The sequence below is a fragment of the Schistocerca cancellata genome, chromosome 4 (genome assembly GCF_023864275.1).
Source record: "Schistocerca cancellata isolate TAMUIC-IGC-003103 chromosome 4, iqSchCanc2.1, whole genome shotgun sequence".
NCBI classification, from domain to species: domain Eukaryota; kingdom Metazoa; phylum Arthropoda; class Insecta; order Orthoptera; family Acrididae; genus Schistocerca; species Schistocerca cancellata.
The window spans coordinates 710138565-710165993 of NC_064629.1; the positions used below are offsets into that span (position 1 = coordinate 710138565).

General features: G+C 39.8%; 1 protein-coding gene across 3 annotated transcripts in view; it reads right to left on the minus strand.

The window, feature by feature from the left end:
* The window catches only part of LOC126183705 (extended synaptotagmin-2-B), a 187535-nt gene that overhangs the window by 130105 nt on the left and 30001 nt on the right, over positions 1-27429 (minus strand). For all 3 annotated transcript variants that reach the window (XM_049925890.1, XM_049925888.1, XM_049925889.1), the window contains exons 6-8: positions 8520-8665; positions 7290-7410; positions 3047-3217 (exon numbers count right to left, since the gene is read on the minus strand). In XM_049925890.1, coding sequence (XP_049781847.1) covers positions 3047-3217; positions 7290-7410; positions 8520-8665 — 438 coding nt within the window. The remainder of the gene's footprint in view (positions 1-3046; positions 3218-7289; positions 7411-8519; positions 8666-27429) is intronic.

The window sequence follows — 27429 nt, forward strand, 5'->3', positions numbered from 1 at the left end:
ATCAATGGAACATGCAACCAACTAACTAACTGTCTCTACAGCGCAAACACAGTTTCGTGATTGTTGTGATCATCGTGACACCTTTGTCGAACCGAATTTAGCGTGTTTTGGCTTATGACCACATGGAACGCTAGTTGACACCGTCATTCACTTTGTGTTGCTCAAATGTTTTTACTGTAAACACAGTGCCGGTTACGTACTGTATTCATGCTGAGCAAAACATAGTTCGAGAATTTATTCTCGTTGTCAAGTGCAGTATTTACGTATGTATTTTTTGTGATGTTACATAAACAAACAATGTGAGTGATAAATTTTGTGTGTGTGTGTGTGTGTGTGTGTGTGTGTGTGTGTGTGTGTGTGTGTGGTTTTATAAGTAACTGATGAGGTGGAGTACCTGATAACCTCAAAAAGACGAGCACAGTGCAACAGATGCAGAATAACACATATTCAAACACTATACAAAATACTTAATTACATATTTGCACTTGACAATGAGAAAAAATTCTCTAAGCACGTCACGCTAAGCATGAAAAAATATGTAACTAATACAGTATTTCGTTATTTAAATAATAAATGACAGCTGCAGGCTTTCCAAAAACATCGATCATGACATCTGAAATTAAGTCAAATGTTTCCACTTCCCGCACAGTTATCAATTCCAGTTACACCAGCGGTTTTTATTAGATGATAAACCTTTATTAGATAATAAAAATGTCCCTGACAAGTTTTTTATGCCTGTTATGTACATACATCATACATAAAGTGCAAGGGGGTATCCTATACATAACTTTTACAGCTTGAAACATTATTTCCCACCTTTTACATTTTCCCGCATTTTACACCATTTTTTTTTGAAGTCTCTTGAAAAGTGTAAAAGTGGGGTTTCACTGTATTTACTTACTTGCTAATGTAATTTGCTTAATGAAGTCATTATTTTCACATTTCTTTTTGTTACTTGAGGACCATTTTGATGGATTTCACAATGTGTGCATTAGATAGAACTATTATAAACATGTATTTTGTGAAATAATTGAAGGGGGGAGGGGGAAGTCAGAAGAACTCTCGGGCATCAGAGAATTTGACCACATTGGAAACATATTCACATTCTCCCAAGTACAGAAACCATGTGAACCCCGGTATATACTACAAACCAAGAACACAGACTTAAAGGTGGCCTAGCCCAAGTCAACCTTATTTACTGTAAAAGGCCATGTAAAATACAGAGAATGCTATACATGCATCAGAATCTCAAAGAACATGCTGACAGATTTTTTTTGCTATTATATAGTTTCTTTTCCCAGCTAAGCTACTCCTATTACATGCTTTACCTAAACAATAATTCAGTCTTTGTACAATAAATGGGGGATGAAGAAATAGTATTCTTCTTTTTAAGTTCTTGGAGCCTTCACTTTATTATGAGGCTGGTTATAGAGGTCTTACTGCTGTATTTGGAACAGGAAGGTGAACGAACATCTAGAACCATGGGACTGTAGGTACTGTTTGGGACAATATACATCAAAAGGCAATAACATGTTAAAATTAAGGAAACTGTTAGTATTTCCAGCACCATTAATCCCTTTGTGAGATGGATGACAGCATCCAATTTTGATATTAGCTTTCCACCTATAAATGTTTGTTAGAATATTTATTCATTTATTTGAAAAACACAATACAAGAATGATAATGTATATAGACCTTTTGAAAAAATTGAGGTTTCATCCCCGGTATATATTAAAACATATCCAAAACATGTGCAAAAGGATGAATATTAACCATGTGTTCATCTGGAAAATAGAATAAATATCTACACAAATATGAATAAGTTTTAAAAATTATCTCTCTCATTTACTTAACACGCATTATTTGACAAGTAATAAAATACTGAAACACTGCTAATGTAAAGGTCTTGTGTAGAATTATTTGGTTTACACACAGGATTTTGTGGTATGGTAGTATATCTGAATGACCCACTGCTCATTTCAGTTATCTGTTGCTATATCACTAACTAACGTGCACTAATGTGAAGTAAATGTTAAGAAAGTAGACTTCACTATTTGCATACGATGAACAAACTACAGTCACAATCTATTCTCTAAAATTCTAATTTCCTACTTTACACGTTAAGAAGAAAATCTACAGAGATTTACTTGGTGAATACAATTAATTTAATAACAGCAATGAATGGAAAGTAAAATCATGTAATTGAAGTGACATAAATAAAATAGCTAATCAGTAAGAAGAGAGCACAGAAAAATGTTTAAGTGTAAACTTTATAAGAGACTATGTATATGCAAAGCACGAGGGGAGGGGGGATGGAGGCAGACAGAGGATGATGAGATGGAGATGATCACTGTGATGACGAAAGTTTTAATGTGAAATTCAATATGGCTTTAAGCTAAATGAATCCGAATGGCAAGTCTATGACTTTTATTCAAAGTGAAATTTATCCCAACAAACAGTAATGGTAAAATGGAAGATAATAATGAACACATTATTGTAAACAGAAGACAATGATTTAGGAAAAATGGTTCATTACGAAACATCATATTTACACCAGCAGACAAAGACTATTTGAAAATTTCTGTAGTGACATTACTGCTTTGAACAACCTGTTAAAGACTGAATAAACATATCTAAATTTATGGATCAGTAACAGCAGGAATTTGATAACCTGTAGTACTGTGAAGAAACACACACACTACTTTAACACTAACAGGTAATACAGACATCAAGAGCATGAAGGCACTAAACAAGTATAAGCACTACAAACAGAGACGTAGCAAAGATAGAATAAAAGTGAAGCTCTTTTGAAACTGTACTTCAGTTTCAAAACATTGAAATAGGAATTACACAAGAAATCACACAAGAATGCAAACACGATACGCAAATGTAATGTACAGTGTATTAAGAGTAGTATTAACCTGGTCAACATGAGAAAAACATGGAAATACACAAAATACAAGCGAGCTGGAACCAACATCTGAAAAGGTATACTGAACATATGCAGGCTCTTTCAACAACAATGAACATTCCCAATTATGCTTACCTCACACCAGAAGTCCCATTTTGGATTCAGGGTGTTATCAATTGTCTGAGTACGAAATGTTTTACCTCCAATTGACACTATACAATATGGATCAGACTTTCCCATTCCAAGCATCTTCATATCCTTTTTCATCAAATTCTTGGCTTCAACTACATGTATACGAACCACACCCTACAAAAAGTAAAATCCAAAGTAGTAAGATCAACATCAGAAATTTTAATACTCTGATACTCTGCAAAAATATATGTATTTTTAAAAATGAATGACAACACATAGCCCGTGACGACCCACTCCATTCAAAATATTGCTAATTTACAACTATTTTTAAACCAAAATGTAATTTTTTTGGGGGGAGGGGGTGGACATTTGATGTCCTAATAAATGAGCAGTCATTAGAGACAACTGTAATGTTATGATTCCATGGTTTTTCCTGGTGTATAATAGGAATGAAAATTTATCAGGTAAATGAGCAGACCATCATGGCAAACTTGCGCAGTACATCATTCTGTTCTGTACCCTCAGTATTTTTAAGTCTATTCTGCTGTGTAATCTTTGATTTTCAATTATCCGATTCTGATCTACATTTCTGCTATTTAAGCAAACAGATAAGAAGATCCAAACTTTACAGAGATGATACTCCGACTCGTGGATAATAAGGTTTCACATAATTTTAATTACAAATTATTTCTTTTCCTAAAATAATGGAATCCTAGAAGTTAGAAGCCTACATCACCAACTTTGTTCTGTCAAATGTCACAGAGTTACTACAGGATCACTGTTTTACGTCTGTTAAGACCCCTTTTTCTCAGAAACAGAGAGAGGTATTAAGATGAAGTATACATAAAATACTAAGGTCTATGGTCCCTTGATGGAGTACAACATTTATGCTTCTAAGTCACTGTAATCAAAAGATAAGGCCATTTATGCCACATATTTTGATGTTCACAAACTCGCTCGTTGAAAACTATAGGGTACTTCTAGTTGACCTAAAATCGTGAAATTTTGGTAAGAAATAAGGTTTGATGGTAGAAGTAAAGAAAAAATCCAAAAATTAATTTGTGATTATATCACATATAAAAATATTTTTTTTTTTTTTTTTTTTTTTTTTTTTTTTTTTTTTTTTTTTTTTTGCCATTTGCTGTCCATCTGTCTGTCAAGACCTCTTTTTCTCAGCAACAAGTAGAGGTATTCAGTTGAAATTTATGTCAAATACTAAGGTCTATGGTTCCTTGGTGGCGTAAAAAATTTAAGTTTTTAAGTCAGTGCACTCAAAAGATACAGCTATTTGTGTCACATATTCGATACCCACAAACCACTCATTAATGCCTATAGATGACGTATCCATATACATAATTCAATTTGTACAGAAGCCTCAGAGCACAAGTCCTGCTCACACTCCTGCGGTTTTTTCTAAAAATGTTTTCCGCTGCGATTCATTACAGCATTCTTCCAAGGCTCTGACCATTAGGCCTATTTGTGATGGACCATATTGGAAAATGATCTGGTGAACTCTCAACTTGTGGAACCCCAAAAAAATCTTCTATGCTGCCCAGGAATGATACTACTTGACATTGCAGCTGATCCCGTATGACAGAGTGCCACCATATGGCTGTCATCCTCAGCTTCTCTGCCTCTTCCTAGGATGGGCCCAAGGTCTGTTGGTAAGTAAATTGTTGTAGGAAACAAATAAGCTGGTTTCTATGTGGAAGAGTTTTTAAGAATGATCAGCATAAAATTTGATGACAGACCCTCACGAATCATTACAAACTGGTGTGTAAAGCAATTTGAAGAGGAAGCACTAAAATCAGCCACATGGAAGCATCCTTGCCTTTTTTTTACCACACAGTCAACTCTGTTGCACAACAAAATGATGTACTTGGTATGCCTGGGGAAAAATTAAATTATCTCCCTCAGCTAATGAAGCGGGCCACATAAGCGGCTTGGACCAGAGCTGACCAAACATTACTGCATCATAAGCTACTTTCATGTACAACAAAACCATTGTTAGGATGCAGCACGAAGGCAGAGTTACTGCAGTGTCGATGGCCTGGTTACTTCACATCCGAGCCGCAGACTTTTTGTGGCTTGCGTGCTCAAAACCAATGGGATAGCAAAGCAAGGTCAGGACAAATTCATATAAACAGACATTTTTAGTCAAAGATATTGCAGTCTGCTGGCCTCCAGTCCTGAAAAGGCACCTATGTTTGTCCACAAGTCTACATGGCTTCACCAATCACTCTCTTTGGGTTCTGCTGCTGCTAGCTGTGCTGCTGCTGCTGCTGCTGCTCGTGTCAAGTCTGATGCTGTGGCCCTAGTGCTCTCCAACCAGTAGGCCAAACCTGGCAAATTCAGCTGCTGCAGCAGCTGCTGCTTACCACCCTGGAGGTCTCTGGTTCCCATCCAGGGATGTGCAGCCACTTGTCTCCCATTGCCTTTGTGGGCAAACTACTTCTTGCCTGCTTCTGCTCTGGACAGACTCTGCTGTTGTGAGCTGTCCCTTTGGTGTGTGGCCTCCAGCATGGTCATGCATGCCTCAGCCATTCTCAGGGCTGTTAGCGGCCCTAGTTGGCACCACTGATACAGTGCTCCTGTATGGCTGCTGGCTCAGTGGTCTCATGCTGTCACTTGTGTCACCATCTCATTACCTGCCTGTGGCCATGTGCCGCATACTGACTGCGGTGCCTTCTTTGACTGGGCACGCAGCGTTTGTGTGCTAAGAGCGCTGTCATGCTGGGGTAATGACACAATGGCTGTACTTTGAGCAATAAATGTATGGTTTTCCAATGCTGCTTCTCTTATTTCTCAGTGGACATCTAATAGGCACCTACTCACAGCTCCACTGCAGCCCTTGCCTTAGTGGTCGTATTCTGGCACCTTGACCACAATTTAACCAGTTCCACCATCCAACATTGTGGTTGGTCAACGCAGCCACTGTTAACACACTTGCAACTTGGCCAACTGTGAAAGAGAAACTAGATTTCTTACAACATCTAAGGTTAACATATCTCCATATAGCTCTCATGATGGAAGGAAACTCATTTTCTGATGTGTCAACCAGAAGGAAAAAAAGGGATGGCAAATTAGGATACACAGTTTACTGTAAACCACCTCATAAGAACCTGTATCTTCAAGCTGACAATTACCACTATATAGTTTTGAGAAGAGATGTTCTGTCAGGCACAGGACACTTAACAGCTGGACCAGAATACCTCAAAATTATACTCAGCAGCAATGGTTATACCAAACAGCAAATATGTTGTGCTCTTCGACCAATACCAATGGGCAGTGGGGACATGAACTAGGAAAAGACAGAAAATCCATGAGTAACCACCTTTATTTCATATGCTGGCAATTTTTTGAGTACAGTTAGTACCATTATGAAGTAGAATAAGGTATGATGCATGTTCTGTATGTACAGCAGAATTAGATAACTCCTGGGCAGCATGAAACATGATTTGTAACTCCATGAGACAAGAGTTTACCAGATAATTTGTCAATATGGTTTGTAATAAATAGATCAAATGGTAAAGACCATGGGAGACTGTTGCTATGAACATCAACGTTATGCACAACTGGGACAAAACGGTCAGTGGTCACAGAACAATGTCTGGCTATGGGACACTCCATGAATTTCAACAAAATGAAGATGTCGCAGGCCTTTAAATTCCAGAATTCCATCATAAAAGAATGAATTGAGATTAAAATTAGAGAACACCTTATTAATCCCAACACAGGAAAAGCCTGAGATCCTGTCCTCGATCTGGTTAAGGGGCGAGTGATTCCTGCATGAATAAAAGGCCACTTTTCCCAGCTCCAGGCATCAATTCATCAGTGGGCCTGCTTATGACACCTTGGTTTGTTATTGAAATTTCATGCATATCAGACACAAAGCGCCAACAGTTTGCTCAAGAACTTTCATTCAAATGTAATATTGCTTCAAGACAGAAGTTATAGAGGTAAGTTTTGTCTAAAAGTAAATTTTACATTTATGTGCATTGAAGTAGTAACTGGAATTATCTGTAAAAGGTCCAAAGTCAGTCAACATTATTGAATTTTAAATGCTAATTATGAGAAGAATGGGTGGCTTTCTATGAACATGTCACACCTTTCAAACAAATAAAGAAGGCTAATATCATGAAGTACATCTCTATGACTATTCCACAGACAGATTCTCCATACTCATTCAGGTTATCACAAGCCAATCCTAAGTTTATGTAGCAGAACTAACATATACAAGCATTACCTCAGGGTCTGGCATCTTCAAACTCAATGCTGGGACTGCATCACTTAGCGTAATTGCTATTTTGTTTGGAAGTACCATAATGTTTCCAACAGCTTCTACAACAATGCGTCGCAGGAGATCGCTACAAAGATAACACCACTGTAAATTAATTCTGTATGAAAGGGTAAAGTTGTCACTAGATTACAAAAGATGATATAAAAAGATAACCGATATGCTAATAAAAAAAAAAAAAAAATCTACCATGTGTTGCACTGCAAAAATACACTTAAAACAGGGAACACATGATGTCAGAATAGTAAATGATCTCATTAGTAGACGAAACTAAAAATTAAAATACTGGTTTCTAATTTACCTATCAACCTACCACTTAGTAAGTATATTTTCTTCATACTTATTTGGCTGAATATATGATACATAAATTTTATGTCTGCCTTGCATATACATCTCACTTAAGTATCAATACAGGTAAGTTATCAGTAGATATTAACATTAAACAACATCTCACAGACAGATGGTCTCATTCTTTAGTGTCCAAATGCCTGTATAACGTAACAACTACACTGGGACACAGGCTACACAGCAGCTCTTTCTGTGTCTGGAGGAGTTAAGTTAATGGCATTTATTTGTAGAAATAGATAAAGATGTCATGTACACAAAGACATGTAAAAATCACACATAGAAACCATTTAATTACCAACATATCACTGTACCTAGATTTTGAGGAATTTCTCCATCATCATGGAGATTTTTTTTTTTTACTTCTGTAGTGTAAATAATGCTGACCTAAACAAAACATAATCAAATGAATAAATACAGTGAGAATGGTTTACGTTAACCAGATAAGTGTCCATGGAGAAGGTCTGGTGGTCCCAATGCCAACTAGAACCAACAAACACACCCTTTGCTCATTCCATTACTCATTCAATCTACTAGCTATCAAACTTCAGCACATCAAAACAAAAGATCTTCAGTCTGCCATACTACCATTTACTATGATTACACCCACATACAAGATTAAGAAGTTTTGGAAAATGGCATGGCTTCTGTTAGCACAGAATGGATTATTTTTGAGTCCTATGAAATATTGGCAAATGCAATCATTCAGCTGGTAAATAACGAAGCCACAGATGAACCAGAACATTCAGGCTAGTAAAACAAAATCCTCTCAAAGGAGGAGTCAATTCATCTTAGCACCTTACCAAGAATTAAAAAAATTAAATGAGCACATACCTAAGGCCAGGCATATCCAGGACATCAGCCACACCAACTAAATTGAAGTCTATTGTTGGGTGACGCAAGAAAAATACCTGAAGTCCTCCAATCAGTGGCACTGTGGATATGAGGGGTCTCATCACTGTCCTCACATTTCCTTGTATCTTAAAATGAAGAAGTGTTTATGTAAATGGATGAACATATTTTTTTATCAGCAAGATAATCTACTGATACATTAAGTTTTTGGATAATACGGATAATAATGAGACATTAGGAAGGTTGTTTTCTCACCCAGGAATGTTCTAGAATTTGAAGATATTTGCTGATCCCATATTATAAAAAGAAGGGAAAACAAACAATCTATTTATTTTAAGGTGTGTACTGTAAATCAACTACTATTCTCCAACTCTTTTTTGGTAAAATCTTCAAACAATCCCAAAAATTATTTTTACTCATGACAAATTACAAGAAATAACCTGAAATATGTACAATCCCCTTCATGCATAAATCCAGTATCAACAATCCATTATACTTGAGGAAAAGGCTCTTAATTCACTACTGGACCATATAAATCAAATGGAATGTTTCTGGGAAATGTATGTATCACTAGGAAATAATGGTTTTTTTATATAATACAATGATAGTCTACATACTACATCACTGACTGTTTACAATAATGGAATTATAATAACAAATAAAAGCAGACGGGAGAAAATTGATGGAAGTTCACACATCAAGTCGCAACAATTATACATTTCATGCAAATGTAAACCCTTGGCAATATTCTATCCATCGCTGCACTAAGTATAAACAGTACTGCCTCAGCAATGACACATAAAATGAACATTTATCACATAATTAATTTGTCATGAATTAGAATGAACACTGCCCCTTGTATGGGATGTCTGTTTTGATGCACATATCGTAAGAGAGACAAGAAATTATTTTCTTATTCCATGGTTATAATAACTATAAACTATTGCAATATCACATCAGTGAACTGGCATCAAGAGTGATTCCACAATGACCTTATAGCCACTCAATTATACTCCTAAGAGGTTGAGTGAGCAGATGGATGGCTGAATGGATGGAAATAGTGTTGAATAAACTTTGCCATGTTGCATTTATGGTTGCTATTAACCACCTATCATTTACTAGTTTTAATAGTATGAGGGAGACGTTATTCCACTTTGGCTGAAATATTTACCGAGTCGCCATCTTACGTGCACAACTAGTTTTGACTAATAACAATATCAAGAATTTACATATTCTAGTGTAAATATGGACACCAAATATCATGATTAGCAGTTATGCTTAGCTGATATAGTACACTGGTTCTTAAGTATGAAAATAACTTTTCCTACTAAGAGTCATAGTTCAACGAAACTTTGACAATGCATAGAGAGAACTGCTACTGTATAGTACAGAAGGGAACTGAAAGAAATATGCAATGGGATGAACAGGAGTGATATTTTTATTCAAGGATAGTAATGACACCAAAATAGCTGTGACATATGATAGTAACCTGGACACTACAAAAGTTGGGACATGGTATGCAATAGGGTCTGCGATCATCATCATGGACAGCAATGCAAGCTCTCTAACATGCTCCCATGCTGGCCACAAGGTTGGTAAGGAGTTCTTGTGGTTCATCCACCAGCGCTGTTGACAAATGCTAGATGGGTGTCAATGCAGTTGGACATGCTACAATATATCTCCCCAATGCATCCCACATGTACTGTATGAGGTTTAATGGGGTGAACAGGCAAGCCAGCCCATTTGTCGAATATCCTCTTGTTCCAAGAAGTCCTCCACCTTCACTGTTTGATGAAGTCACACATTTTTATGCCTAAAAATGATGTCAGGGTCAAATGCACCCCTAAAAAGGCACCCACAGGGAAGGAGCACGTTCACATGCACCAATGACCATCCAGCACTTGACCGCACTGTCGGCGGACTGGAATGTCCTGTTACAAGAACTCCTCATTAATCATGTGGCCAGAACAGGAGCATGTTGCAGAGCATGCATTGCTGTTCATTGTAATCACACTATTTACTAAGAAAAATGATGCACCTTTTGTAGTGTCTTAGGGAGCATCATAAATCATAGTGACTTCAGTGTTATAATAGTGTTTGAATAAAAGTGTCATTTCTATTCGTTCCATTGTGTATTTATTCAAGTTACTTTCTGTATTATAAGTTAGCAGTTCTTTCGACGTAGGGTCCAAGTTTCATAGAGCTATCTAAGTTACATGGCAGTGACACATCATCCGAAAGTTGCTTTTATCCATAAGTTTTGCACATGAGTGTGTATATTATGAAACAGACAATAACAACACACCCAAGGAAGGAGCTGCAAAGACAAAAATACGTGTTATTTTCACATGTGTAGCACCTTGTTTTGAGTAAGCTCTTACGTGCAGTTTTATAATATGTACAACAGTAGCTTTGCCAAATTGTCACTCATGATTTTTTTATGTCTATATTGACACTAGCAGATATACAAAAATGAAACCCGTTATACATGGTGAAACTATTTGTGCGGCTATGAGCTGAAAAATGTCACATCAATTTGATAAATTTAATGCTGTGATGTACACTGTGAAGATGATGTTTATATTAATAGCTTTTGTGACCAGCTTTTGGAGACCAGTCAAGAAGAGGAGAACTAGAAATTTTTTATTTCATTTTCATTCAAGTTCATAAAACAGTTTTCAAACAATATAGCTCAGCACTATTTCTGGGTATTTACTGGGGTGATTTACAAGAACAGGCGATCACTGTCAAATTCCGTTTTCCCGGCCATCATAATTTGAAATTAACATTTTATACAGTGACAGGATTACTTTTATCACCACTCAACATTATTGCGGTATCAGCTGTGGACAAGATTTCACAACAAGCCTCTTACTGACGAAATCCTCCAGCCAAATGCTAAAATAATGCTGGTGTAGCATTTCCATTGCAGCTGTCTACTGTAGCAGAGGGCTGGGTTACTTCATGCTGTGGCATAATGCTGCATTTCTGCAGCTGTCTGTGTAATAGGAAGTGGACTGCTGTCAGGACCTATTCTGGCCCGGTGGATGCAGATGGGCCGCTCAGCCATTAGTGGCACTCATTCTCTAACTTCTGTTTCTGTTAGCATCACAACAGTCTCCACATGAGTTGTTGGTCTGGTGTGTGGCTGAACCACTACAATCTCTCAAAAATAGTGCTGTCAGCAAGACAAAGCTACTAGTCTGCGAGCTGCCAGCTAGACCTGACTATTCCAGATCTCACATTGGTACAGCCAAGAGGCTTCTCGGTGAGTATCATCATCCGACACACTGGCTGGCTGCAGAGGTCCCAGGTTCAATGCAGGGCATTTGCTTATTCTCGCCAGCTGACTGCAGTTCACACGAAGGCCACTGAGCTGACTCTGGCCTTGCATCAGCAGAGCCACACATGCTGCGAGCTGTGTACTGCCGAGGTGGCATGCCACTGCATCAGTGTCCACATCTGCCACCCGGTTCCTGGATGCAGACATTGACCTCTTCTACAGTCGTTGTGATTAAAAAAAAAAGGTTGTAATTGAGTGAGTATTCTCGACTCCGTGCTTGCCGCTGCATTGGAATATACCCATCCACAGGTCCCGCATTTGCCATTATGGAGTAGATGTGGCCATCCTGGCTAGTACTGGTGTTGGTGTTGCTTGCCACTCAGTGGTGCAATTACAGTTTGGTGTCATTAGAGGCAGCCCCAATGAGTGACATAGTTGAGCAACGACCTGCAGCGTCATTTCAACACGGTGAGTGGGGAAAAACTATTTTTCATGCAATACATTTGGGCATGCAATTTCTAACTGCCAAGACTGGAGAACTGAATGAAAAGTTCAAGTGTTGAAAGGGGACTCAGTTAGTAAAGCAAGTGGTTTTAAAGGGCACAACAAGGAAACAGTGTCTGTTTAGGTATCTGCAGTATAGCTTGTTGAGGCACAAGTTCTCCATGGGCCCAGAATCCCCTGTGATTTTTTTTTTTTTTTGGAGTGTTGGAGGCCTGAACATTATGCCATAGAATGTAGGGAATGCTCATGCACTCACATATAAGAATCAGGTGTAGTCAGTGCCAGGAAAGAAACTGTGATATTGGTTTCGCTCCTTTCCTATTGTATTTTTCTTTTTATTGTGGGCATAAGCTTCACAATGGACTAACCACAGGTAGAGATGTTTACCACTGTATTGATTGTTCAGATCTTATTAATTCAGATGGTACAAATGCTGGCAGACAATACATAGTTGCACAATCTGTTATAAGTGTCTGAGAAGATAGGCCCAATGACGCACAGTACTCTCATCAACATAATCACTATAAACTGCTCTCATTCTCTGATGAATCTCCTTTGGGGTGACACCTTCTGCCATCAAGAAGTCAATGACTGCACATTGCTTAGATCGCATTGATCAACCGTCTGCACAGGGTTCCATTCTTAATACTGTAACAACACAACCGTTCAATGCTAAGGCTTCCCGCCAACTGGAGTTGTAGAGAAGATGCTACAGAACAAGCCAGTACCTGCCCCATACCAATGCTGCCAACTGTTGAAGAGTTACAAAGGTGGAGGCATTACTTTTCAGTCAACCCTTGTATATAGTGTATGTTGAAGAACTGAGGAGTGCACAGATATTTGAAATTCTGAAGGAAAATATGGTACAGTGAGATAGAAGTAAAAACAGCTGTAGACGTTATAGGGAACAGTTGAGCAGTGTCACAGGAACAGGGGAAGTCCATTGAAATCTTTGTGAACAGGATTAGGAGGAAAATGACAAATACGAGTTGACACAAAGCAATGATACTAATAGCATTCTCCTGAAGAGGCAGAACAGAGGACACTGGATACATTCTGCAGAGGTTGCTGCCTTATGTCAAGAAAGTACAGGCAGTGTTTCTTAATAATTCAGCTGAAGCCACAGCGATGGCATTGCAAGGTATGGATGCAGTAATCTGAGTTTGGGATAGAAAAAGACTTTTTATTGCAGCTGCTAAGTGTAACAGATGTGGGACAAATGGGTCACATATGGCAGGAATGCCATAAGCCACAAAGTAAGAAACTCAGGCAAATAGGGTATGTGGAATGGGATTGCAAGTGAAAGCCCATGAAAGGACATGATAGGATGACATGAGGTGCGAATAGTAACTCACCATTAAATGGCACAGGGTGCTCCCAGAGAGTATAAACACAGCAAAAATGTGTGTAGTGGTGGAAAGTTTCAGATGTGTCCATGTAAGTTTGAATCTCATGTGGAAAAGCAGGTTGACCCCATCACAATGTAGGTTAATTGTAGTGGGTGGAAATGTCATGCATTCACTAGGTTCAACGGTATTGTGTTTCTGTGTTGCGGTGAAAAATTTCATGGTTTGCATTGAAGTTTTCCCTCAGATGGGCGATCGTTTCCACGCAATCTTAGTATAGATTTCTTGTTTAAACAACATGCCCCAATCGAGGCAATACATTTATCTGTTTAGGTACTATGGCTGGAATAGTACCAGACATGGTCTAAGCCACTTAAGCTGCATGCACAGTCCTCTAGAATTGACTCCCACAAGGTACGGGAAACCTCTTTTGGATGAGTGTAGGAACCAATTTGCCGGTGGATACACTGTCTGTCATAGAGTCTATAAAGGAAAGTAGGGAGTGACATTAAGCTTAGCATCTCTCTGCAGGAGTGATGATCACTTAAATGAAGTAGACGATGAGCAGGTAGTGATTGTCGGGATAGATAATTTTGGGACTGTGGACATGAGGTTATCCAAAGAGTTCACCATCACAAGTTTTGGAGATTTTACAGGAAGACTATCTGGACAGAACAAATTTGGACCATTTAGCTGCATTACAAGACATGGTAGTTTACTTGGGAGGAGCAGAGAGTATAGGAACGTAACAGTTATTGTAAGAGAACCAAGATCCTCATGGGTCTTTGGCAGTGACCCCAGTTACAAAGCACAGAATCCCAACTGGGAATGAACTGTCTGTGTACCATAAGCTGTATGGAATATATCACATACAGCTGATGATGGAAGAATTTATTAACCAGCAGTTATGAGATTGTGTTATTTAAGAATGAACCAGTTATTGGGCAGCATCAGTGGTGATTGTTCCAAAGAAGAGTACAGATTCTTGGTACCTTAGTAAGTGCACAGCTGTGGGCTTATACAGTTCCAAATATAATGGAAACTTCGGGTAACATGAGGCAAGCATATATTGTACCACCATGGCTCTGTGGAGTGGTTATAATCAGAAGTAGCACTAGAGAATCAGCTGAAGACAGGATTTTATGGTCTCTTCAGGACACTATCAGTATCAACATATGTCACTCAGGTTAAAGTACCCACCACCTACATTTCACTACCTTTTAGAAATAGTTTTGTAGTGATTGAACATAGACCCAATTAACACCCTAATGAGTGATATGAAAAAAAAAAATTATATCTGGAAAGTGTGAGCCTTCATGAAAATCACATATAATTTTGTGTGATAACGAACTGTGTCAAATATGAAGATAAAAAACCTAACATCTAGAAAGTGTTGCTAACCGTTAACACTATGAAAATTGTGTACATTTACGGACAATAGTCAAACTCTTCCGAATAAGAGGAATGCAATTATTACTGAAGCAAGCGTTAGTGACAAACATGAAAGTGTGAAGCGTGATGGCATCAAAGTTCATAAACAACACAGCAGTGGAGCGAACCAAACAAAAGGAAGAGAGAGTGACAACAGAACCAAGAATCAGTCACCAAAAAGGTACGGCATTCTTTTTTTAACAGACAACCACGGCAGAATCCTGGCGAGTATTTTACAAGACAATAACAAAGACTTCCAAGCAATGGGAATAGTAAACCTGGTTGCAAGAATGAAAAATGTTACTGATGTCGACCCGCAGGAAGAAATGAAAGATGACACTGAAAATGTTGTATGCATAGCAAGTGCCAGCAATGTCACACAAAAAAGAGGCACAAAATTGCTTAGCAAGCCTGGAAAAGTTCTTAGAAGCTAACAAATCTTGAAACACTATAGTTACAATGCTACCTCAAATGCATGACCTAATATAATGCATGTATCAAAAAGAATCATCCAATTTGGCATGTCTACATTTCTGAAACTAATAAACATATATGATGAATTTTGTTTTTTGATGAACAGGAAACTTGAAACTTTTTTCATACCTTTCATAGGTGTTCAATATGACCCCCCTTGAGATGCACAGCCTATGTCAATGTGGTATTCAAATTGTTCCCACATTGCAGTGAGCATGTCTTGAGATACAGCTTCCATTCAACAGCTGCTGTTATACGATGTCTCAGTTCATGCATTGTTGTTGGTAATGGAGGCACATAAACAGAGTCTTTTATAAACCCCCACAAGAAATAATCACATACAATCAGGTCCGGTGACCTTGGAGGCCAGTAATGCAAAGCTGAATCACCTGGTCCAGTGCAACTGACCCATCTTTCAGTAATCCTTTGATTTAAAAATTTACGCAATTCCACATGCTAGTGTGGTGGTGCCCCACCCTGTTGGTAAATGAAATCATTCAAATTAGTCGACAACTGTGGGAAAATAATGTTCTCAAGCATATTGAGATATGTGCTCCAAGGAACATGGGTGGACACGTTCAACATCTGTGTCAGACAGTCGGGGACGGCCTGGCGATTTGCCTTTACACAAACAACCTATTTCTTGGAATTGTTCATGCCATTGTCTAATGCCCTGTGCTGCAGAAGGATCCACACCATACCTAGTACGAAAGTCACACTGACCAGTTACTACTGATCCGCACTGCGCAAAATGTAGAACACAAAATGCTTTCTGTTGTCCCGGCACCATTTTTACTAGAACTGAGGTGGGCAGTCACTGTTGCTACCTAGTGGGAACCATGTAAAACTCAAGAGTTTGCTCTTTCCAACAGTACGTTGTTCATGCACATATCTCAAACAACACAACAGTTATGACTTCTTTTTAAATCTGACGATTTTTTTCTGATGAACCCTGTACAATTTGTGTGTCAATAAGAAGGTATGAAAAATGAACATCAAAATCAAACAGCTGTGTGCTTTGTTTGGAAAATGTAGAAAAGTGGATTAGATAAAATGAACAAATACCAAATCTAAATTTCAAAGGCAAGACACTTTTATGTGAGAAAGTAAGCAATATTATCAATCACAAAGATAATAGGGATGCTCTTTTTTTTTTTGAGTATAACATAGCAATTTATTCCTTACATACCAGAATGTTCAGTATATAATGAATAAAACAGAGCACTTGGAAATATACCTAAATGAATCAAAACCAAATTTCTTCATAGCAAGTGAAAAAGTCGATTGGATTGATGATCTGAGTAATGAAATGGTATCTGAGGTTGCAACAATAAATTTGAAACTAGGAAACAGCAGTCTGATTTTAGCAGCTCTGCATAGGTCACTTGGAAGCAGTTATGAAGAATTTTTCAATTGTCTGCTGGAGAAGACACAAGCATATATAAAAAAAGGACTGTTTGTTGGAGATATCAACACACACTCTTTAAATAATAACAATAATTATTTTTACATTATGTTGACTTACTTCAGTGTTATAACTATTATCACATAAAATCAGAACCTATACAAGAATTACTGTAGAAAGACAGACATGCATTGACCATATTCTCATAAACATAATAAAAGGAGAACTTAAACATACCACCACAGAAAATGACATATCTGGCTACATGTAAATTGATGTATGGAATGTAGATATAACTAAAAGTGATATGTTTATGCATAAAAGAAAAAGTAATTGTAATCAACTTAAGAGGGCATTAGGCAATGAAAAATGGGAACCTGTTTGCAATGCAACAAATGTGAATGATAAATGGGGAAAAATCTATAAACAATTCAATAAGACATTAAATGTAACATGTTCTTTAGTAAAACAAATTCACAACGCTATCAATCACAAATCTGAGAATTTCCCTCCAGAAACCACTGAAAGAGAGAGAACATGAAAGACTGTTACATACTCTTTAGGGATACTAAATTACAATACTATTTCACAAAACAGAACTGCTCAGAAAAAAATACAGAGATTCCTTGAATAACCTTAAAGGTCATAAATATACCTATCAAAGAAGCAACTCAAACTGTGTCAGTAAGACAGCCTGAAAAATAATATATAAAGAATGTGGAAAACAGTAGGCTCATGGACATACCAGCATAACATTAAAAGAAAATGATGACATAACAGATGACCCAAAAGCAGTGTGTGAGAAATTCATTCATACAATGTTAAATACAATTAGCACAAATGAAACACATGACTGAGCACCCAGTGTAAATGGTGGACCTCTTAGCAATCATTTAAAAACTTAAAGCTAAAATGTCTTGTGGCTGGGATGACATTTCACATAAGCTGCTAAAGGAATTCAGCGCAGAATTAGTGAAGTCTCTGACACATCTAATAAATATTTCCCTCTGCCATGGAGAATTCTCTGATCTTTTGAAAATGATTTGTAATCCTACTGGTGTAAAAGAAGGGAATAAAAATTGACATGAGCTTGCGAAATTATTAGAGAAAGTAATATTAAATCAATTTGAGGCATATTTCATCAAACATAATCTCTTAAACAATCTACAACATGGTTTTAGAACAGGAAGCTCTACTGTAACAGCAGCAATTTTTATACGTGAAATATTAAACAAGCCAGATGAAGGAGACAAGGTAACAGACATCTGCCTGGATACGAGTAAAGCTTTTGACACTGTGAATCACACAGTTCTATTGCATAAATTAGAAGCATATGGGATGAGAGGGATAGCCTTACAACTACTTACCTCCTATCTAACATACTGGAAACATCACATCAAGCTAACTTATAAAAGGAATGAACAGTTGGTAACAACCAAATCAACTCACTAGATACTTTAATGTGGTGTGTCCCAAGGAAGTATATTGGGGCCTTTTCTGTTTCTCATGTATGTTAATGATTTAATTTAACCCCAAACCTCCAAGGTTGTGAGCTATGCTGATGAAACATTTTTTTGTCAGATGGGGCCATGATACACAAACTACTACACACAGTAGTGAAATCAATTATAATTTTATGTAAAGTTATCTTACTGCAAATAAGCTGCTTATAAACAAAGAGAAGACAGTTAACACTGAAATTTATGCTTAGCCATAATCAGAACATAAGTAGAACAGTGTTTACACCTCCATTGGCCCTAAGCTACATAAACACAAATTTTTGGGTATAACTGTTGACAAAGACCTGTCGTGGAAAGAACATAGAGACCACATTTGTAAGAAAATCAGTACAAATGTGTATCTACTGAAAAGCATCTCAGTCTTCCTTGATCATGATAGCTCGAGACATACTTCAGAGTGATACAATCACACCTTCAGTATGGTACCGAGATATGGGGTGGGGCACCAGCTGTCTATACAGGCAGGCTCTTCAGACTACAAAAAATGGCAGTAAGAGCAGTAGCTAAGGTAAACAGGAGGGAGCCTTGTACAGAAATCTTCAGAAAACATAAAATACTAACTATCTACTCTACGTACACCTTGTAGGCAATAAAGTTTGTAAAACAAAATCCAGAATATAATGTAATAAACAGTAATGTACACAGGTACAATACACGAGGAAGGGAAAACTTTCACAGAATTGTTAGTAAAAAAGGTTGCAGACCATCGTCCACATACAATAGGAACCATGTTTAATAACAGACTTCCATCTGACCTCCTGGGCTGGATCAGACCCACAGTCAGATGATTAAACATCTCATGCCTGACTACAAAAGACATCTCCTCGTCATCTTCAACCGGATCTGGTGTAATGGTATCTTTCCATCGCAGTGACGGTAGAGCATCATTCCGGTGCTCAAGCCCAGTAAAAACCCACTTGATGTGGATAGCTACTAGCCTATCAGCTTCACCAACTTTCTTTGTAAGCTGCTGGAACGCATGGTGTGTCGGAGGTTGGGTTGGGTTCTGGAGTCACGTGGCCTACTGACTCCATGTCAGGGCAGCTTCTGCCAGGGTCGCTCTGCCACTGATAATTTTGTCCCCCTAGAGTCTGCCATCCGAACAGCCTTTTCCATATGCCAACATCTGGTTTCCATCCTTTTTGACTTGTGTAAAGCATACAACACGACCTGGCGACATCATATCCTTACCACATGGTATGAGTGGGGTCTCCGTGGCCTGCTCCCAATTTAGATCCAAAGCTTCCTGTCGCTCCGTACTTTCTGTGTCCAAGTTGGTGCCTCCTATAGTTCCCTCTGTATTTAGGAGAATGGAGTTCTGTAGGGCTCCGTATTGAGTGTCTCTCTATTTTTAGTGGCTACTAATGGTCTCACCCCTTCTGTGTATGCGGATGACTCATGCATTTCGTACTGCTCCTAAGCATTTCCTGAGCGGCAACTGCAGGGAGCCATTCACAAAGCACAGTCATGGGCTCTAGCCCACAGCTTCCAGTTTCCAGCCACGAAGTTGGGTGTCATGCATTTCTGTCGGCGTCGCACCGTTCATCCAGAACCACATCTTTACCTTAATGACGATCCACTCACTGTAGTGGAGGCATATCAATTCTTAGGACTGATTTTTGACACCTGATTGACTTGGCTACCTCACCTTCGTCAGCTCAAGCGGAAGTGCTGGCAGCACCTCAATGCCCTCTGCTGCCTGAGCAACACCAACTGGGGTGCAGATCGCCCTTGTTCAATTCCGCCGTGACTATGGAAGTCTGGTTTACGATTTGGCGGCGCCCTCGGTGCTGCATTTACTTGACCCAGTGCACCACTGTGGCTTTCGCCTAGTGATGGGAGCTTTTAGAATGAGTCCAAAGACCAGTGTCCTGGTGGAGGCCGGAGTCCCTCCATTGAAGGTTAGGTGTGCACAACTGCTCGCCAGTTATGTTGCACAAATTCGTAGTTCTCCTTTTCTCAACCACGGCGGTTCATCTCCCGCATCGGCGGCCCAGGTCAGGGCTTACAATTTTGGTTCATGTCTGGTCCCTTCTGTCTGAACTGGAGTCCTTTCTGTTACCACCTCTCCTCAAGGTCCATTCACGTACACCTCCATGGTGTACACCTAGGCCGCAGATTCTTCTGGACCTTTCACATGGCCCTAAGGACTCCGTTAAGCCTGTGGCTCTCTGCTATCACTTCCTCTCGATTCTCAACATGTACCGGGGCCATGAAGTGGTTTACACTGATGGCTCGATGGCTGATGGTCACGTAGGCTTTGTGTATGTTCGTGTAGGCCATATTGAACAGAATTCCTTGCCAGATGGCTGCAGTGTTCTCACTGCAGAGCTGGCGGCCATATCCTGTGCTCTTTAGCACATTCGCACATGCCCTGGCAGTCATTTCTCCTGTGTACTGACTCCTTGAGCAGCCTACAAGCTATTGACCAATGCTACCCTTGCCATCCTTTGGTAGCATCCATTCAGGAGTCCATCTATGCCTTGGAATGGACCCGTTGTTCAGTGGTGTTTGTGTGGACCCCAGGACATGTGGGAATCCCAGGCAATGAACTTGCCGATAGGCTGGTCAAACAGGCTACGCAGAAACCGCTTCTGGAGATGGACATCTCTGAAACTGACCTGTGTTCTCTCTTATGCCGCAGGGTTTTTTTGGCTTTGGGAGACGGAATGGCACACTCTCAGTATGCACAACAAACTGTGTGTCATTAAGGAGACTACGAATGTGTGGAAGTCCTCCATGAGATCCTCTCGTAGGCAATCAGTTTTCCTCTGCCGGCTCTGCACCGGCCATACATGGCTAATGCATGGTTACCTGTTGCGAGGACCCACTTCGGTGTCACTGTGGCTCACAAATGATGGTCGTCCACCACTTGCTGGACTGTGCACTTTTAGCCACTCTGCGGTGGGCTTTTAACTTTCCTAGCATCCTACCTTTGGTGTTGGGTGACTGACAATGCCTCAACAGCTGCTTTAGTTTTACGCTTTATTCATAAGGGTGGGTTTTATCAATTGACCTGAGTTTCAGTGCATGTCCTTTGTCCCTTTGTGTCCTCCACCCTAGTGCTTTTAGGGTGCACATTTTAATGTGTTGCAGAGTGGCTGGCTTCTCTTTTTTATTCTCATGGTCAGCCAACCATGGTAATCTGCTCTCTTGCTTTGATCCCTTCTACATGTTTCTTGCATCTCTCTGTGGTTTTCTTGTCTGATTTTGTCCATTTTAGTGTTTGTTGCCCTACTGTCATTCTTGTGCTTTCTTCCTTTCTTCCAGCTGTGTTTTGTATGTCTTGATTATTTTAATCGGAACGAGGGACCGATGACCTAGCAGTTTGGTCCCTCCCCCCTCTTTTAAACCAACCAACCAACCAACCAACCAACGCAGGACGACGTGTGTATAGAAGTGTCCTCCCTTGGGGATCAGAAGTAACTGTGTGAACATTCACCTCTGTACCATTTGTCTATTAGACATGCTCAATGTGAGATCAGTTTATTTATTTATTGTTCCGTGGGATCACATTAAGGAGAAGTTTCCACGGTCACGGAACGAGTCAATACATGAAATTATAACACGCTATTAGAAACAGATAAAATGAAATATTAAAAAAAAAAAAAAAAAATATTCAGCTGACAAGTCGTAAGTTTAAATGAAGACAATCAACACTGCAACACTGGAATTTGCTTAATTTTTTAGCTTTTCCAGGAGCTCCTCGACAGAATAGAAGGAGTGAGCCATGAGGAAACTCTTCAGTTGAGACTTAAAAGAGTTTGGGATACTGCTAAGATTTTTGAGTTCTTGTGGTAGCTTATTGAAAATGGATGCAGCAGAATACTGCACTCCTTTCTGCACAAGAGTAAAGGAAGTGCATTGCACATGCAGATTTGATTTCTGCCTAGTATTAACTGAGTGAAAGCTGCTAACTCTTGGGAATAAGCTAATATTGCTAACAACAAATGACATTAAAGAAAATATATACTGCGAGGGCACGGTCAAAATTCCCAGACTATTGAATAGGGGTCAACAAGAGGTTTTCGAACTTACACCACACATAGCTCGAACAGCCCGTTTTCGAGCCAAAAATACCCTTTTTGAATCAGAAGAATTACCCCAAAAAATAATACCATATGACATAAGCGTATGAAAATACGTGAAGTAGACTACTTTTCGTGTTGAAATGTCACTTATTTCAGATACTGTTCTAATGGTAAATAAAGCAGCATTTAGTTTCTGAACAAGATCCTGAACATGGGCTTTCCACTACAGCTTACTATCTATCCGAACGCCTAGGAACTTTAACTGTTCCATCTCGCTTATAATATGCCCATTCTGTCTGATCAAAATATCAGTTCTTGTTGAATTGTGAGTTAGAAACTGTAAAAACTGAGTCTTACTGTGATTTAGCATCAAATTATTTTTCACAAGCCACGAACTTCTAGATATGACTGACAGGTGACACATATGTAAGCATCCTGTCTGATCACCTGCATCCATTCATGTCCACTGTGCATTCCAATGGACGTGGGTAATTCCAGCAGGACAGTGCGACACCCCACATGCCCAGAATTGTTACAGAGTGGCTCCAGGAACAGTCTTCTGAGTTTAAACACTTCCACTGGCCACTAAACTCTCCAGACACAAACATCATCGAGCATATCTGGGATGCCTTGCAACGTGCTGTACAGGAGAGACCTCTGCCGCCTCATACTCTTATGGATTTATGGGCAGCCCTGCAGGATTCATGTTGTCTATTCCCTCCAGCACTACTTCAGACACTAGTCAAGTCCATGCCACGTCATGTTGCAGCGCTTCTGTGTTCTGCGGGGGCCCTACACAATATTGGGCAGGTGTACCAGTTTCTTTGGCTCTTCAGTGTAGATATCACAGACTCATTAGTTAAATTAGAAGGCAGTTGCAGATCCAAGGAAGGATCTGCTTCATCAAGTATCAAACATTAATAACCAATTACTGACCACGGCTTGCCCCACTGTGTCAGTTTGTTGATTTGGATAGCTGTCACTTCTTTGTAGCATGAAAGGTGATCTGCTATTGTTAATAAGTAAAAATTTTCTGCCATTTTTGCCCAAGAGAACCTGGGATGTCAAAACTGATCATCCCAAACAGCTTACTTGCCTCCAGTAATCTCTACAGTGCAATGCACTAATGACGTGACTCATTGGATGCTTGGTAAATAGTTTTTTTACATACTGTTCTATGTTGTGCTTATGTATTCAACACCAATATTGTTCTGCTAAACATCATTCCATTTTTCTATAACCCCCATGTCCTGCTAACACATTATCATGCACCCACCTTATTTTCGAAATGTAGCTGGTACCACAATATGGAGTCTGAGCTTTGTTTTCTTTCATAACACACTGTTGCCCACAATGATTTGGGATTGCATTTCAAATAATTTGGTTTTCATAAGCTGTTTGCGCCTTCTACCATTCTGCAGTGGTGGAACCTATGTATGGCAATGTATTAACTTTCTGACGCAGCCCATCTGCATTTCCAAGTATCTTGCCTTGTGGATTAGTTACCTCAAAACCAAATTCACTGAGTTTTACTGCCCCGTGTGTTAACCTGCTCAAGAGATGTTTTAAATGTAACAGCCACTTAAAGGCTGTATGATATGTATAACTTAAATTTCCTTAGATATAAATAACACTGAATGTATGTTAGACCTTACTTAAGACTCATCATCTCTTCCTCCATAGTAGAGTAGTTCTTTTCTGCACTATGACATGAGACATAGGCAACTAACTAGGTTTTCTGTTTGTCCACTTCGTAAATCAATATACAGTCAAGCGCACGATTGCTTGTATCGCATTACAACAAAAATTACTTTTCATAATTCTAGAAAATCAATATCAGTCCAGTTGTTAACAATTCCCTCAACCAAGCGAAAACATTTTCACACTACAATGACCAGTGAAAGTACACTCTTTTCTTCAGCAGCTGAGTGAGTGGCCACGCTATCTCTGCAAATTTCGGTACAAATTTCCGATGATCACTCTCTAGACTCCTTTTATGTATGCGGTGCCAGAAAATCCTGTACAGCTTTTTGTTTTGATTATTTGTTTTATTTTGTTTATTTATTTGTTTGTTGTTTGCTGTCCATATAACAATCAGTTTTTGGACATGGTCATAGATTTTAGTTCACATATACAAAGGTTTAGTTAACGTACATAAGTGCACTGAAGAGCCAAGGAAACTGGTACGCCTGCCTAATATCGTGTAGGGCCCCCACGAGCACGCAGAAGTGCTGCAACATGACGTGGCATGGACTCAACTAATGTCTGACGTAGTGGTGGAGGGAACTGACACCATGAATCCTGCAGGGCTGTCTATAAATTTGTAAGAGTAAGAGGGGGTTGAGATCTCTTCTGAACAGCACATTGCAAGGCATCCCAGATACGCTCGATAATGTTCCTGTCTGGGGAGTTTGGTGGCCAGTGGAAGTGTTTAAACTTAGAAGAGTGTTCCTGGAGTCACTCTGTAACAATTCTGGATGTGTGGAGTGTCGCAATTTCCTGCTGGAATTGCCCACGTCCATCGGAATGTCAAGTGGACATGAATGGATAGAGGTGATCAGACATGGTGCTTACATATGTGTTACCTGTCAGTTGTATCTAGACATATCAGGCATCCCATATCACTCCAACTTCACACACCGCACACCACTGCACAGCCTCCACCACCTTGAACAGCCCCCTGCTAACATGTAGGGTGCACGGATTCTTAAGGTTGTCTCCATACCCATACACATCCATGTGCTCAATACAATTTGAAACGAGATTGGTCTGACCGGGCAACATGTTTCCAGTCATCAACAGTCCAATGTCAGTGTTGGCGGGCCCGGGCAAGGTGTAAATCTTTGTGTCGTGCAGTCATGAAGTGTACACGAGCAGACCTTCAGCTCCAAAATCCCGTATCAATGACGTTTTGTTGAATGGTTTGCATGCTGACACTTGTTGATGGCGCAGCATTTAAATCTGCACCAATTTGCAGAAGGGCTGCACTTCTGTCATGTTCAATGTGTCTCTTTAGTCATCGTTGGTGCCGTTTTAGCAGGGTCTTTTACGGCCACAGTAATGTCGGAGATTTGATGTTTTACTAGAGTCTTGATATTCACAGTACACTCATGAAATGGTTGTATGGGAAAAATCCCCACCTCATCACTACCTTGGAGATGCTGTGTCCCATCAGTCGGGTGCCGACTATAACACCACACTCAAACTCACTTAAATCTTGATAACCTGCCATTGTAGCAGCAGTAACCGATCTAACAACAGCACCAAACACTTGTTGTCCTATATACGCATTGCTGACTGCAGTGGCATCTTCTGCCTGTTTGCATATCTCTGTATTTGAATAAGCATGCCTATACCGGTTTCTTTGGCGCTTCAGTGTAAATAGTGAAGGTCAGAAATTATCATTTTTTTGTTGCAAAAACAAACTTGTATGCTATGTACACTGTTTTACAAAGTGATATTAGAACTTTAAAGCTTCTACTGAATAACAGATTTTCTCTATTAATAAATGCTAAAGTTAATTCTTTAAAGTGTTTAAATTAGCAATGTGCAAGGGCGCGAGGAGCTCCCACCCTGTAAATGGGGCATTATAGGGTTCACTGTGGCATGTAGTGAACAAGAGGACTTTCTGTTCTGCCTGCTGTTAGAGGGTGCGAAAGGCTGGGGGGAAGGTTCTCCGAGTCAGAGACTCGAGCACAGTGCTCAGAAAAGTGTTCAGCAATTGCGCTTGTGTCGGTAGATAACACGCTGTTGACATTAATGCCAGGGACACCTGTTGGGGTCTGGTTCCCAAAAATACGTCTGATCTTCGTCCAGACTTGGGAAGGTGACGTACGGCACCCAATGATTGACACATACCTCTCCCAATGTTCCCGTTTCCATCATTTTATAAGCTGGCGAACACGGTCACGCAGCTACTTAAAGGCTATTAGGTGCTCTACAGAAGGGTGCCGCTTATGTCGCTGTAGAGCTCGCCGACGCTCTTTAACTGCCTCAGTGACTTCCGGCAATCACCAAGGGATTGTCGTTTGCCGGGGCCACCCTAAAGAATGAGGGATTGCATTTTCCACCGCAGAAAAGATTGCTGTAGTGACCTGCTCAACGACAACATCGGTGGCACCATGTGGGGGAGATTCGGTGGTGACAGCAGAGGTGAAGCCTTCCCAGTCTGCCTTGCTTAAAGCCCATCTGGATAGGCGTCTGTGGGCACGATGCCAGGGGAGTGACAGGAAGTTGGGGAAGTGGTCACTACCACACAGGTCATCATGTGCTCTCCAGTGGATGGATGGGAGAAGGCCAGGACTGCAAACCGAGAGATCAATGGCCGAATATGTGCCAAACTGAAATGTACAGGTTCACCTGTATTTAAGAGGCAGAGGTCGAGTTGTGACGGTATATTTTCGACCTCCCTATCTCTGCCAGTAAGCATGGCGCCACCCCACAAAGGGTTATACGCATTAAAGTCTCCCAAAAGTAGGAAAGGTTTAGGGAGTTGATCAATCAGTGCAGCCAATACGTACAGGGGTACTGCAACATCTGGAGGAAGCTACACATTGCAGACAGTTATTTCCTATGTCATCCATATCCTGACAGCCACAGCTTCAAGAGGGGTTTGAAGGGGCACACGTTCACTAGATACTGAGTTCAGGACAAAGACACAAACCCTACCTGACACTCTATTATGGTCACTACAGTTCCTGTAATATCCCTTATAGCTGTGGAGGGCAGGGGTCTGCATTGCTGGGAACCATATTTCCTGTAGGGCAATGCAGAAAGCAGGTGTAAATCTTAACAGTTGTCATAGCTCAGCCAGGTGGTGGTAAACACTGCTGCAATTCCACTGGAGGATTACATGATCATGCGACTGGGAAGACATGAAACACTCAATGAGGTAGTCT